The sequence below is a fragment of the Zonotrichia albicollis genome, chromosome 2, assembly GCF_047830755.1.
Source record: "Zonotrichia albicollis isolate bZonAlb1 chromosome 2, bZonAlb1.hap1, whole genome shotgun sequence".
In the NCBI taxonomy this organism is placed as follows: Eukaryota; Metazoa; Chordata; class Aves; order Passeriformes; family Passerellidae; genus Zonotrichia; species Zonotrichia albicollis.
Window position 1 is genome coordinate 13,200,932 of NC_133820.1, and position 13,961 is coordinate 13,214,892.

At 50.8% G+C, this 13,961-nt stretch overlaps 1 protein-coding gene across 3 annotated transcripts in view; it reads left to right on the forward strand.

Moving 5' to 3' along the window:
- RUNX1 (RUNX family transcription factor 1) overlaps positions 1-13,961 on the forward strand; it is a 179,115-nt gene that overhangs the window by 89,504 nt on the left and 75,650 nt on the right. For all 3 annotated transcript variants that reach the window (XM_074533663.1, XM_074533676.1, XM_074533668.1), the window contains 2 exons: positions 2,967-3,220; positions 9,235-9,391. In XM_074533663.1, the coding sequence (XP_074389764.1) occupies positions 2,967-3,220; positions 9,235-9,391 (411 nt within the window). The remainder of the gene's footprint in view (positions 1-2,966; positions 3,221-9,234; positions 9,392-13,961) is intronic.

The following is a 13,961-nucleotide window of genomic DNA, read 5'->3' on the forward strand; positions in this document are numbered from 1 at the left end:
CGAGGCTGCGGTGGCCGCTCGCCCCAATTCTGGATCCCAAACCCCAAATCCCGGAGCGCTGTCCCGGGGATGCGGGAGCTCTCAGGAGGGATCGGGGTGGGCGCAGCTCCCGAGGCCGCAGCGGCCGCTCCCAAACCCGAATCCCGACCCCAAATCCCCAGTCCCGACCCCAAATCCCCAATCTCGACCCCAAATCCCGACCCCAAATCCCAAATCCCAAATCCCGATCCTCAATCCCGGGCTCTCCCCGCGCTCCCCCGCCCCGGTGCCGCTCGGCCGGCGAGCGGCGCGCGCCCTCCAGCGGCCACGGCGAGAACTGCACCCAGCGCGCTCCCGCCGCCCCTGGCGCGGCCCCGACGGGAGCGGCCCCGGGGGTCCCCGAGACCACCTCCATCCATCCTTTCATCCTTTGATTCCTTCATCCCTTCATCCATCCATCCATCCATCCATCCATCCATCCATCCATCCATTCCCCCGCCCCTGGCGGAGGGGGAAGCGGCCCGCGGGTGGGGATGCGGCGTGCGAGCAGGGTGAGAGTTGGCGGAGGGAAGCGCAAAGACAGCGCGGAGAGCGCGGCGAGGACGGGTCGGGATCGCCCCGTTCCCGGTCTGGGTTACGCTGGCGGAATCGGCGAGCGTAGAAATTTGAAAAAACAAAATTATAAAAAAAAATTTTAAAAGCCACCAAAACCAAAAAAACCCCAGCCCGAGCCGGCAGCCCCGCCTCCCCCCAGCATCCTCGCTCCCGGCTCCGCGGGCTCACAGCAACCGGCGGCTGGCGACGCGACCCGCTGGTGGCCGTGTGGCTGTGCCCGAGCTGTCCCCGGCGCCGCTGTCCCCGCGCTGGGCTGCGCACAGGAGGAGGAGGAGGAGGAAGGCTGGCGGGGATGGCCCTGGCTGGGAGCGCCGCCACCGCCCCAACAAACCAGCGGGACCGAGGGAGCGGCGGGGACACCAAACCGGCGGTGGCCGCGTCCGGGACCCCCGGGTGTCCCCGCAAAGCCGCGGAGCAGAGAGCGCCGGCAGCTGGCCCGGGGAGGAGCGGGGCCGGTGGCGGGGCGGTGTCTGCGGCTCTGCGGGCACCGGGGCCGGGCAGGCTGAGCCTCACGGGCACGGCCGGGGGTCGCAGGAGCGGCGGTGCCGCTGTCCGGGAGCCCCGGGGGAGCAGGCGCGGTCGCGGCGTCCCCGCCGATTCCGGGAGCCCCCGGCCCGCGGCCGCGCCCCGGTAGGGCCGTGATTGGCCGGTGCCCTCCCCGTATGCAAAGCACCGGGGGAATGACATTCCTCCGCACGCCTCCGCCGCCCCAACTCGCTGCCGGCCACCTCCAGCCAGCCCGGCGGCCGCCGGCCGGGCGCGCTCGCCGTGCGCATCCCATCCCGCCCCATCCCACCCCGTCCCGACCCGGCCCGGCCCGGCCCGGCCCGGCAGGAACTCTCCGTGCCCGCGGGAAGCTCCGCGGAGCGGACGCTGGAGCTCCGGCAACTCCGGGCTTTGATCGCGCCCGCCGCTTTCCGCCGCCGCCGCCGCCGTGGGGTCACCCCCTCCCGCCGCCGCCTCGTTTCGCGGAAGGAAAAGATTGCACCCGTTCAAAAGTAGAGATTTCGCTGAGTGGGAAGGGGTTTTTTTTCTTTTTTTCTTTTTTTTTTTTTCCGATTTTTTAATTTTTATTTTTCTGCTGTCGCCGGTGGTTTTGGGTTTCTGTGTGCGCGGCGGGCTCCATCCCGCAGGACGAGAGGGAGGAAAGCCGTGTTTGCCAAAGCAGCTTTCCACCTGCTGCGGTTCAAATATTGTTAAGCAGCCGGTTCCTGTGGCCGAATTAGAGGAAGACTGCCTGAGATACTGAAAGGGAAAAAAAAAAAAAAAAAAAAAAAAGAGAATTGGCAGCGAGCGCCGAAGTTGTTGCAGACTGTTGGTTTGACTGCTGAGGAGGACGTGAGTGGGAGAGAGAGAGCGCTGTTGCACACACAAAACCGCAGAGAGAACCCACAATTTAACCAACATCCCCAACCCCGAGTTTGCAGCTGTTGGACCTCTCAGCTCCGGCTCTTGCCATCGGCTCTGACTTTTCTTTAAATGAATGAAAGGCGTTATACCAAAGATAGAGATTTGAAGCGTGAATGCCATGCACTGAGCTTTTCTTTTCTTTTTTTTTTTCCTTTTTATTTTTTCTTCTTTTTGCGCAAGAATGATTGAAAGGTCACGACACGAGCGCTCTTAGAGCAACGCCAAGCAAACTACTGAAGCTCGTTTTCAAGGCTGCTTTAAAAGAAAAGAAAAAAAAAAAAGAAAAGAAAAGAGAAAGAAAATCTGGCGGAGAACATTAATGGATTCCTGTTGTGTTTAAATTCTCTACAGATTCTATTGTAAATATTTGATGAAGTCCGGTAGATGTGCGTGCGCGTGAGTGTGTGGCCGTGAATTTCTACCCAGTTGTAGCCAGCTGACCTTTGCTCAGCAAGCCGAGCTCTCGATCCGCCTCCTCGGAGGAACAGCCCCGAATTTCCCTCCAAGAGCGATTTTTGCCTCCAGAAGACGCCGGCGCCTTTTGGTTTCTCTGGGGACCGGGAGAGAGCAATCACCTGGAAGGACCTGGGCAGCGCAGGCTCCGCGCGTGTTCCCGACCGCCTCGCTGCTCGCTCTCCTCCCTGCTTTTACTTTTTCCGGCCGCTTTGGGATGAGCTTTGGCCCCGCTCGCTTTCCGCGTCCCGGCCGCGGTTTATCGGATTAACGGGATCTGTTCCGCCGGGCCAGCGAGCCGAGGGCTGAGGCTACCAGCAAACCCCAGACTAACTCGGGGCACTTGGCAGCGCCGAGCTGCGCTGGGAGCGGGGGCTCGGCCCGCGCCCGTTTATGTTGGTGCCCCGAGAGCGGCTCGCTGAGGAGTTGCGCTCGCGTGGCCGCTCGCTAGGAACCCAGCGGAGGTGTTGTGTGGCTCTAAAGGCTTGTTGTGATGCGTATCCCCGTAGATACCAGCACCAGCCGCCGCTTCACGCCGCCCTCCACCACGCTGAGCCCGGGGAAGATGAGCGAGCCGCTGGCGCTGCCCGGCGCCGAGCACAGCGGGGCTTTGCCGGGGAAGCTGCGCGGCGCCGACCGCAGCATGGTGGAGGTCCTGGCGGATCACCCCGGGGAGCTGGTGCGCACCGACAGCCCCAACTTCCTCTGCTCCGTGCTGCCCACGCACTGGCGCTGCAACAAGACGCTGCCCATCGCCTTCAAGGTATGTGCCGGGCAGGGGTGGGTGGGGATGGGGGGGAAACAGCGGGGGAAGGATGCGGGGATGGGGGCTCGGATCTGCTCCCGGCTCGCTCCGCGCTTCCCTCCTTCCATCCTTTCCCTCCTTCCATCTTTTACTTTTCCTTCTTCCTTCCATCCTTTCCTTTTTCCTTTCCTTTCCTTTCCTTTCCTTTCCTTTCCTTTCCTTTCCTTTCCTTTCCTTTCCTTTCCTTTCCTTTCCTTTCCTTTCCTTTCCTTTCCTTTCCTTTCCTTTCCTTTCCTTTCCTTTCCTTTCCTTTCCTTTCCTTTCCTTTCCTTTCCTTTCCTTTCCTTTCCTTTCCTTTCCTTTCCTTTCCTTTCCTTTCCTTTCCTTTCCTTTCCTTTCCTTCCTTGCCTTATTCCTTCCATCCCTCCTTCCATCCTTTCCTTTCTCTCCTTCCTTCCACCCTTTCCTTCTTTCCATCTCTTCCCTTTTTCCTTCCATCCTTTCCTTTCCCTCCTTCTCTCCATCCCTTTCCTCTTTCTCTCCATCCCTCCCGGCCGCGCTCGGGGCAGGAGCAGGGGAATGCCAAGGGCCGGGAAAATCTCCCTGCAGCCTCTGTCTCCCTCTTCTCCCCACTCAGAGCTCAGGCAGTGACAGGCGGCTCTGCTCAGGGTGAAAAAACAGAAATAAATGCATTTTATATCCAAAATCCGGCCCCGCGGGGTTTGGCGCAGATGCCGCAGCTGGACACGGGCGACCCAGAGCTGGAGGAGCCCCGGGATCCCCCAGAAGTCGCCCAGGGTGGTGGCAGGTCCCTGTGTCCCTGTGTCCCTCTGTCCCTCTGTCCCTGTGTCCCTCTGTCCCTCTGTCGCTCTGTCCCTCTGTCCCTCTGTCCCTGTGTCCCTGTGTGCCTGTGTCCCTCTGTCCCTCTGTCCCTGTGTCCCTCTGTCCCTCTGTCGCTCTGTCCCTCTGTCCCTGTGTCCCTGTGTGCCTGTGTCCCTCTGTCCCTCTGTCCCTGTGTCTCTGTGTCCCTCTGTCCCTCTGTCCCTGTGTCCCTGTGTGCCTCTGTCCCTGTGTCGCTGTGTCCCTGTGTCCCTCTGTCCCTGTGTCCCTCTATCCCTGTGTCCCTGTGTCCCTGTGTGCCTCTGTCCCTGTGTCGCTGTGTCCCTGTGTCCCTCTGTCCCTGTGTCCCTGTGTCCCTCTGTCCCTCTGTCCCTGTGTCCCTGTGTGCCTCTGTCCCTGTGTCGCTGTGTCCCTCTGTCCCTGTGTCCCTGTAACCCTCTGTCCCTGTGTCCCTGTGTCCCTCTGTCCCTCTGTCCCTCTGTCCCGCTGCCACCCTCGGGGGACACCCGCCCGCAGCCCCGTGACTTTCCCCTGCCGGGGACTCTCGGAGGGACAAAACACCACGGAACAACCGAGGCACAAAACGCCACAGAACAGCCCGGCCACAGCCCCAAACCCCACATTTCCTCTTTTACCGGCCCGGTTCAACAACAGCAAAAGTCGCGGCCTAACCCGGGCAGCCCGCTGGGAATTCTCCCCGCGTTTGCAGAGTCCCTTGCTGAATCCAAGCAAAATCCGGGAAAAGAAGGGGGAAAAATCCGGGAAAAGAAGGGGGGAAAATCCGGGAAAAGATCCGGGAAAAGAAGGGAAAAAAAATCCGGGAAAAGTAGGGGAGAGGGAATGGGAGAGAACATCCCCGGCTCCCGCCTGTCCCGAGCAGTGCGGGGGATGCTTGTGGCGCTTTCCTCCCTTCCCGTTACCCGGCTCCCAGGAAAATCCTCCTCTCTTGGAGTAAAATCCTCCTCCCTTGGAGTAAATCCTTTCCCCTTGGAGTAAATCCTTTCCCCTTGGAGTAAATCCTTCCCCCTTGGAGTAAAATCCCTCTCCCTTGGAGTAAATTCCTCCTCCCCTCGCCCCCGCTGCTTTTTTGACCCGGGACTGTGGCTGACTCCCTGAACTCGCTATTTTCTCTGAAATTTTCTCTCTCGAGCGAGGGGTGGAAAAGGGAATTATTCTCCTTTTATCCGAGGCGGGAGCCGCACGGACACGCAGCTCCTGGGAGCCGCGGGGCTTGATTTAGGATCGGGGTTTGCCAAACCCGAGCTTTTTTTTGCGGTCACTAAACCCCGGCTGCTCCAGCATAACTATTTTATTTTTTTTTTTTTTTTTTTTTATGTGTGTGTGTGTTGAAGGCCACCAGACTGGAGCTTTTCCTGTGTTTTGGGGAGAGGAGAAAGGAGGGAGAAGGGAATCAGCTCAGCCTCGGGAATTCCTGCTGAGGAGGGAAAAGTTTTATTGTGTCTGCTCTCGTTTTCCGCAGATAAGAGCGGGGCAAAGGGAGGAACCGATCACGGGGTCACTTCCTAAATTCCCACATTTAGATTAATTATTACACCCGTCCCCACGCACCGGGCTCGTAATTAGCCGGGAAGTTTTCCTGCTGGAAAAATCCGGGAGTGCAAAGCGCTGCGCCCCGCCGGGAAGGGAGATGGGAGAAATCCCGATTTTTCCTGGGGGATCCCAATCCGGGTGACATCCCGGAGGAAGGACAGGAGAGGTGGCTCTTCCCCCTCCCTGGGAATGCCGCGACGATGTGGAAATTTCCCTTGGAAAAAAAAAAAAAAAATTCCCGGGGGTTTCAGAGATTCCCGCAGCCGCTTTCCCTCCTCTGTCCACAGAGCGTTCACCCCTCTCCAAACTCAGCTTCTCCAGGAGATTGGAAAACTGGGAGAATTCCACCTGGAAATAAACAGCAGGAAAATAAAATTTAAAAAAAAAATGAATGATCAAACCCACCCGAAAATTAGGAGGAGGTTTCATTGGGAGAGGCTGGAAGGGAGGCACCTGCTGCCTCCGCATTCTTCATCTTCACCCCCAAATTCTCTCTCCGTGCACGGCTCAGAAATAAACCCCGAAAGGGTTTGCCACATCTCAGTGGTTTTCTACTAAATATTGACTATTTGCAAAGCCATTTTTAAAAAATCTGGATTTTTCAGATTGTTTGGCCCAGGGGGAAAAAATAAAATTCGCCTCAGATCATTCCTCTGCTGGCAATATTTTAGTTTGCATCTGACAAAATGAGCTGAGGTTTATTGAGTATTTGGTATTTTTATTCATTGTAGGAATAAAAAGAGGCAGGCAGAGAGGTTTTCTCCTCACATTTAGAAAAATCCACTAAAAAATCTGCAGGATTGGGATATTATTTCAAACCCAAGTGCTCAATTTTCATTGGTTTTTCCTAAATTTAGGAATGATTCTGAGAAACTTTAAAAATAATTCGCAATAACCAATAAGGTGCCATATAAATTCATTGTCCAAATGCTGTTAAGGATCCAAATCTTCATTTAAGAGGCCAATTTGGGTGGATTGATGCAGGAGAAGTAAATTTAGATACCCCACAGCACTGCAAGCCTGATATTCTTCTTGCTCCTCGGGAAATACAAATTTTAAAGGTAAAAAGTACAAGCAAGTCCTTGATAACTCCAGTAACAAGTCCCAGCTTATCTGTTTAGTCTTTTTTCTAATGTAAATATTTGTATTTCTGTTTCTATTGTCTGTGACTTTCAAGTCCAGTTTCTTTTCTGGGCTGGGTCAGTTTTCGACTCGTTTTTAAGATTTTTTTCTTCCCGTTTCTTGTCACCAAAGTTGGCATTTGAAAGCTTTAAAATATTTCTGTCAGAGACAACTGGCCCTGGACCCTTGAGAAACTTTGTGAAAGCTTAAAATCCTGGCATAAATTCCCTTAAATTCAATATTTGCATGGCAGGGGAATGCCCTGATTTTCCCTTTTCCCTGTTTTTTGTCTACGAGATGTTGGATGCATCAAGGTTTTGCAGGATTTTTTTCAGAACTGGCTGCAGAGTTGCTGATTTTGTGAGGATTTCCAAGCTTCAACATTTCCAGCAGGGCCTCATTTCTGCCAAAATCAGGGAAATCTGAAAAGCCGAGCTGAGTGCAGGCCCAAAAAAAACCAAATTACAGCACAGAGAGGAGAACAAAAACCCAAAAATCGGGGCTGGGGAGGAACGGGGAAAGAGGAAGCTGAAATCAAGATGTAAAGAGGGAATTTTGACCCAGAGATTTTAGCTTTGCATGTGGAAGTGAAAATCAGGGTTAGGGGTGAGCAAAGGGAGAGGACAGAAGTGAAAAGCTCAGCCTCCAGTGGGAAAAAAAAAGCTGGGAAATACCTGAAAATGGGGAATTCTCTCATGTTTTGGGAGGTGGCCATGGCCGGGGAATAAAAATCAGGGCTGGATCAAGCAAAAGGAGCTGCTGATCCTGTTTTTAAAGAGCAAACAGATCAGAAAAGAGAAATAAAATCGGGTTGTGACGAACTTCAGCCAATTGTAACTGCCTGGGCTGAAGTCAGAAAACATTAAGAGGAAGGAAAATCTGGAGCTGCAACTGCGAGGACGCAATGCGGGGCCGGTTCCTCTTCCAGAGGCAAAAGAGGAAATAAAAACGAGCTGGATTTTCATCTCTGGGTTTGTTTTTTGGGGTTTGGGGGCGTTTCTGTGCTGGTAGTGCTGTGGAATTGGGGAAACAGCGATGGGTTCTAAAGAAAATCAGCCAAAATAATTCAAGCTCTGAATTTTGGCAGAGGACATGGGGAGAGATGCCAGATGTCCGTGGAGTTCCAGCAGGTTGAATTTGGTTGGGCAATTCAAGGAGCTACAAGAAAAAATTAAATTTTTCATCATTAAACCAGTGTGAACAGTTAAAAAAAAAATCAGAATCTTAAAGTACAGAAATATTTATATTTCTCATCAAAATCCTAGCGAATCCTGTGTTCCCAAAGGTTTGATGGATTTTGGCATCAAGGACCACAAATATTTTGGGGAAAGGGAAAAGTCCTTAGTTCAGGTCGTGATTTCCATCCATCCACTCAAGGGCGAGGCCTGAAAATTATTTGCTTTATGCTCCTGAAGGAAAGAAAGAAATTGTTCAGTAAATTGGGATTAAACATTTGATTGAGGCCTGATTTTCCACGGCCTTGCTCTGGATTTCTGCTTGGGCAGCTCTGTTAAGAGCTCCTGATGTAAATCAAACCATCGAGCGCTGCTACTTGAATTTATTTATTGACAATTACAGAGACTTTGGAAAGCTCATTTTCTGTATTTTTCATCTCAGAGCATTTTTTCATTTCACATCCTCCTGGGTGCATCAGAGGTGCATCAAGGAGGAAAAATTTCTGTCCAACCATTGGGAAAAATCAGGTTTAAAACGGTAGAAATCCACTATGAGGAGTAAAAAAAGGTGCATTTTAAAGAATATAAGTTATGGTAATACAATGATATTTTAAAGAATATAAGTTATGGTAATATAATGATATTTTAAATAACGTAAGTTATGGTAATATAATGATATTTTTAAAACTCAGTATCTTAAGAGCTTTGGTTCTCCAGGAATTTCCTGGAGTTCTCCTGGAAATTCTTCTCCAGGGCAGAAGAATTTTTAAGATTTTCCTTCCCGTTTATTGTCACCAAAGTTGGCATTTGAAAGCTTTAAAATATTTCTGTCAGAGACAACTGGCCCTGGACCCTTGAAAAACTTTGTGAAAGATCAAAATCCTGGCATAAATTCCCTTAAATTCAATATTTGCATGGCAGGGGAATGCCCTGATTTTCCCTTTTCCCTGTTTTTTGTCTATGAGATGTTGGATGCATCCAGGTTTTGTAGGGTTTTTTAAGAACTTCTTTAAATTCTTCTCCAGGGGAGAAGAATTTTTTATCCAGGTAGGGAAACACTTTAGCGCAGCAACAAATCAACCACCACGCTACCGTTTAGCAGCGTGCAGGTGTGGAATTCATAATTTCAGAGCTCAGTTTCTGTAATCAAATTGAAAATCTTTGATTAGAGAATAACAAAGGGAATAACACTTGGGGGGGAAGAAGAGAATTCCCATCCCAGCAGATCTGGAATGATTCCCAGCACCCGCTTGGCCCACCCAGATTTTCACCGCGGCTTCTTCCCCCGGCTTTGGCCTCTCAATGAAACAAAGCAAACTGAGGGTTCTGCTCTTGCCGGCGCAGGTGGTGGCCCTGGGGGACGTCCCCGACGGGACCCTGGTGACGGTGATGGCCGGGAATGACGAGAATTACTCGGCGGAGCTGCGCAACGCCACGGCCGCCATGAAGAACCAGGTGGCGCGCTTCAACGACCTGCGCTTCGTGGGCAGGAGCGGCAGAGGTACGTGGGCTCCATCTCCATCTATCTCCATCTCCATCTCCATCTCCATCTCCATCTCCATCTCCTGCCCCTGGACAGGAGCTGGGAGTTGTTATCCAGGAGGGAACGCTGGAAAACCCAGCACAGTTCCATTCCAAAGGCGCGGGACGGGTTTCCGCGTTTCCGCCCGGTTTCCCGCGTCACGCTGATTTTTAAGCGGTGAAATCCCGTTGGGAGACAAAATATCAAAAGCCACCCAGAGAGGGATGTTTTGACTCTGGAAGCCACCCTTGCTAATTTAGGCAGCACGATGTTACCCGTGGTTAGGTTTGAGTGGCAGATTTTCAGTGTGAAATGAGAATTTTCAGTTTGTGGTCATCTCGGGGCTCCCCAGCACTCTCTGCAAAAACTGATTTTTGCAACAGAGAGAGTCTAAAATAGAGGCTAAAAATAGAAATAATTTACACTTAGATCTAAAAATTCCACAGGTTCCTGACCTGCTGAAGGCTCTTTCTCTGACCTTGTTTCCTCTCACAATTCAACAGTCACGGCACTTGATGTCTCCTGCAATATGGAGAGACCAGGCAGGACAGAGGGGTTCAAAATCTGATTTATTTCCGCCATAACCAGTAGTTACTGGTAGAAATAAAAAGGCTTTTGGAGCATAAATAACAAATAAGAGTTGAAGCTGACTTAGAGTGGACTACATTAAAATATTAGGAAGCTGCAAATAGCACCTGACGTGCTGCCTGTGAGTGGGCAGGTGCACAAAGTTTCATCCCAAAATAATCAGCAGAATATCCTTTAAAACTTCATTCCCTAATCCTAAATCACATCAATTCCAAGAGAAGCACTAAAATAAACTAATGGAATGGTGAGGAGACTTCAGGGAGGTTGGGTCAAACCCCTAAAGAGAAGCCAGCAAGCTGGGGCTCAGAAAAAGCTCAGGAGAAGGAGAAGCCTCTCTCTTTTTTTTAAGGTCAGGGATGAAAATCTGTCACATTTCCAGTGTGAATTCAGGTGGTGTTTTGTTATGTATTTTCCTTTTCTTTAATTTGTCTTCAAAACTGTAATGGGGCATTGCGGTATTCCGGCATTATTCCAGGACAATTTAGTGACAGGGCAGCACCTCCTGAACTTCAGGAGGTCTCATTTGGGAGCAATTTGTGCTCTGGTCACCCTCAGAAGCCAGGGACTGCTGCCCCTTCCTCAGCACTTTCCCCTCCCTCTGTTCCCATGGGACACCCGAGCCGTGACCTGGTTCCACACAGGGATTCCTGATTTTTAGGAGAGCCCCAAAGCTGACCCACTTCTGGCTTTTATTCCAAACGGGAGATGTGTCAGGCTGGGGAGCGAGGAAGTTCTCCTGATTATACACAACAGCCTTTCCTCTCCTTTGAAGTGAAAAGCACCCGTGGACACCCCTCCAACACAAACAACGCCACAACGCCGCAGCAGCGTGGCCCTGACGGAGCACTAAACACATTTTAGGAATAAAATCCCCATCCAGTTTTCCTCTGGGTCCTGCAGCGTTTTCAGCTGAGGGTACAGAGGCAGCTGCCTCTCAAATTGTGTTGTTTGGGCCGCCTTCAAATGGAAAACACCCGCAGCTGAGAACGTCGCCTTGTAATGCCAGCGAGGAATAATAATAGGGTAATGCAGAGCAAATTATATCCATTTACTGAAAACATGAGCGATGCTGTAATGTCTAAAAGTATCAGTCATTAAACGTGGTCATTTGGAATATTAAAGGTACCACCTTTTCAGTAAATGGAATTTGCATTATGATTCAGAGCTGACTGTTTAGAAGATTCAAATGAATAGCTGGCAGAGTGCTGGAGAAGCTCATAAAAACAAACCTGTAGTTCAGTTCCTGGCCATGGTAATGAGGCTGGAAATCATAACAGGCAACTGGGGGAGCCTCAAGGTCAAAATCCAGCAGCTGGGACATGGCAGGCCCTGTTTCTTGGGAGCAGGGAACCCTTGCCCTGCTCCTTCAGCCGCTCGCACTTTCCAGGTGTGCTATCCAGAGCCAGGTGCTGAGGATCCTTGAAGTGCAGGGATTTGGGAACGCTGCGTGCTCTTAGTCAGGCTCCCAGGTTCAACATCCTCACCTGCCCATCTTTGGGGCGGTGACTAATGGATGCTTTTGTTTACTCCTCCGCCAGGGGATTGTTTTCCAAAGGCGGGGATTGTTTGCCTTTGTGCGGGATTTGGGAGCTGCTGTTCTGCGGCATTTGCACAAAGCCTGCAGCAGAAGGTGGCTGCTTCAAAGGGCACTGCTGCCTTTGATACTTGGCTGCAGGAAAATGAACCCCGACTTTGTTTGCCGTGGAATATTTGAGCTGGGATCAGCTCAGTGCCACCGGTGATAATGCGGTGCCAGGGGCGTTGTGCGAGCAGGGACCGAGAGTTCACCTCGGTTCAGGCCACGGTGGAGGCTCCTTGTGCCCCTCAGGGGATTTAAAATCCTCGCTTGAAATCCCTGATGGAGAATCAGGAGTGGTTTTGAGTGGTGATCATCAGAATCCCCATTAAAATCCCCTCAGCAGCCACAGCTCCGTCCCTTCCGAGGAGGAAATTCCCATTCTTGACACGCTTCATAAATAATTTCAGTTTCTTCCGTGGAATGCAGCAAGGAAGTCTGTATCAAAGATTATTTTCCATGTTTTCCTCCTGGTTTTGGGAGGGTCACAGTGAATCCTCCGTGATCTGGGGGCTGATTTTCCCTCATCAATATTTAGCACCAAATATCAGCCAAAGTTTCAGCCTCGTTCCGTGCCCAACACCCAGAGTTTGCCCCGTGCTGCTCAGCCTTGCTTAGAGCTAAAAACCCAAAACATTCGGTTCTCTTCACACCAAAAATAGAAGTGAGACTGTTACAGGTCACCCAAAACCTGGAGATGTGGTAGAAAAGCAATTTGGCTTTTTCTTCCTCAACCAAAGGGATTTCCATTGGATTTGGCCGGGATCCAAGGCTCCGATTCCTCAGCCCTCAGCTGGAGAATGCTGCTGGGCAAACCTGCCCGTCTGGCTCGGGAGTCATTTCGGGAAGAAAAAGGTCCTTTTAAAACTCCAGCCAATCTCAGCCTCCCCACTTGGCCTGATTACCTGCTTAAAACAAAATTAATCCTGATTTTTCGCCCCCCGTTCGCAAACATTCCATGCTTCCAATTGCTCCTGCTGCAACGTATCCCTGTTTTTTTAGGGGATAAAGAACCAGCTTAGGTCACTCTGATGAAATGGATCTGATGCAAAAAGCCTGACATTGTAGAAGTTCATTGGCTAAAATGAAAAATAAATAGTTATTTTGGAGAGGGAAAGCTCTGTGGCTTGGGGAACATGACATATTTTCCTCATGGAATCATTAATCCCGGTTCCTATCTTCTTTGGAGGATGTAAGATTCCAAAAATCCCAACAAATAAACATGTTTTCCAGATGAAAATGATTATTAATGGGTTATCCTAAGAGTAGCTAATGGAGAAGTGTCTTGGCTTGCTGCAAGAGATCTCAATCTAAACCTGAGAGTTGCAGCTCCAGGAGAGTTTTAAAAACTGCACCTTGGAAAGGATGGAAAATTAAATCCATGCAGATATTTCCTCAGGATTAGAGGAATTGGAGTAAATTTTGTGGCATTTTTCTATTTCCACGGAGCCAAAGCAGGTGTAGCTTTGTAGAACACGAGAGATTTTACCAAGCACAGTTTCTGCCCTCAGGACTCTTCCTTCTGGATATCATTCCCAGGGAAAAAAAAAAAAAAAAACACTCTAAGACAAAAATCTCAAAAATACTCAAACTCCAAAAATTACTGGCTGGGATTCCAAATCCAATTATTTTTATTGGTTTTCCCAAGCCAGAATTTTGCTCCTTCTGTGCAGGCTGCGTTATTTGAGCACTTGGTTGAAATGGATTTTATTTTTTTGACTGAAATGCACTCAAAATTATAAAAGTATGTGCAAAACAGAGGATGCTGCCCTTCAGCAGGGTCGTAAAACCAGTATTAAGCAGGCGTCCAGGTTCTGATCCAAGCCTTTGGAATGCTGCAGGGGACGTGGGATCAGATCCTGGAGTCACAACAAGCAGAGTTTGCCAGATGGGATGGAAACAGGAGAAATCCATCAGCAATCAACAGGAAAAAAAGGGTCAACTGATCAAGTTTAAAATCAAATATTTATTTGGAGTTTGGATTGATAAGGATGTGGCGTTTGAAGGATGCTACAGCCAGTGGAAGGGAATGGGAATTTTCTTTGGATATTGGGAAGAAATTCTTCCTCATGAGGGTGGGCAGGGGCTGGGATGGAATTCCCAGAGCAGCTGGGGCTGCCCCTGGAGCCCTGGCAGTGCCCAAGGCCAGGCTGGACACTGGGACAGTGGAAGGTGTCCCTGCCCATGGAACTGGATGAGCTTTATTGTTACCTCCAATTCCAAACCATTCCATGATTTCGTGACTCAGTGAAAGGAAGGGGAGGTGCCCTGGCCGTGTGTTAGAGGCTCTTTGTGCTTCCATGACTCTTCTCCAAGGACTCTTCTCCCTCCATTCTGTTCTGAGTGGTGAATTTTCCCCTAAAAACCAGCGGCCAGGGGTGATAC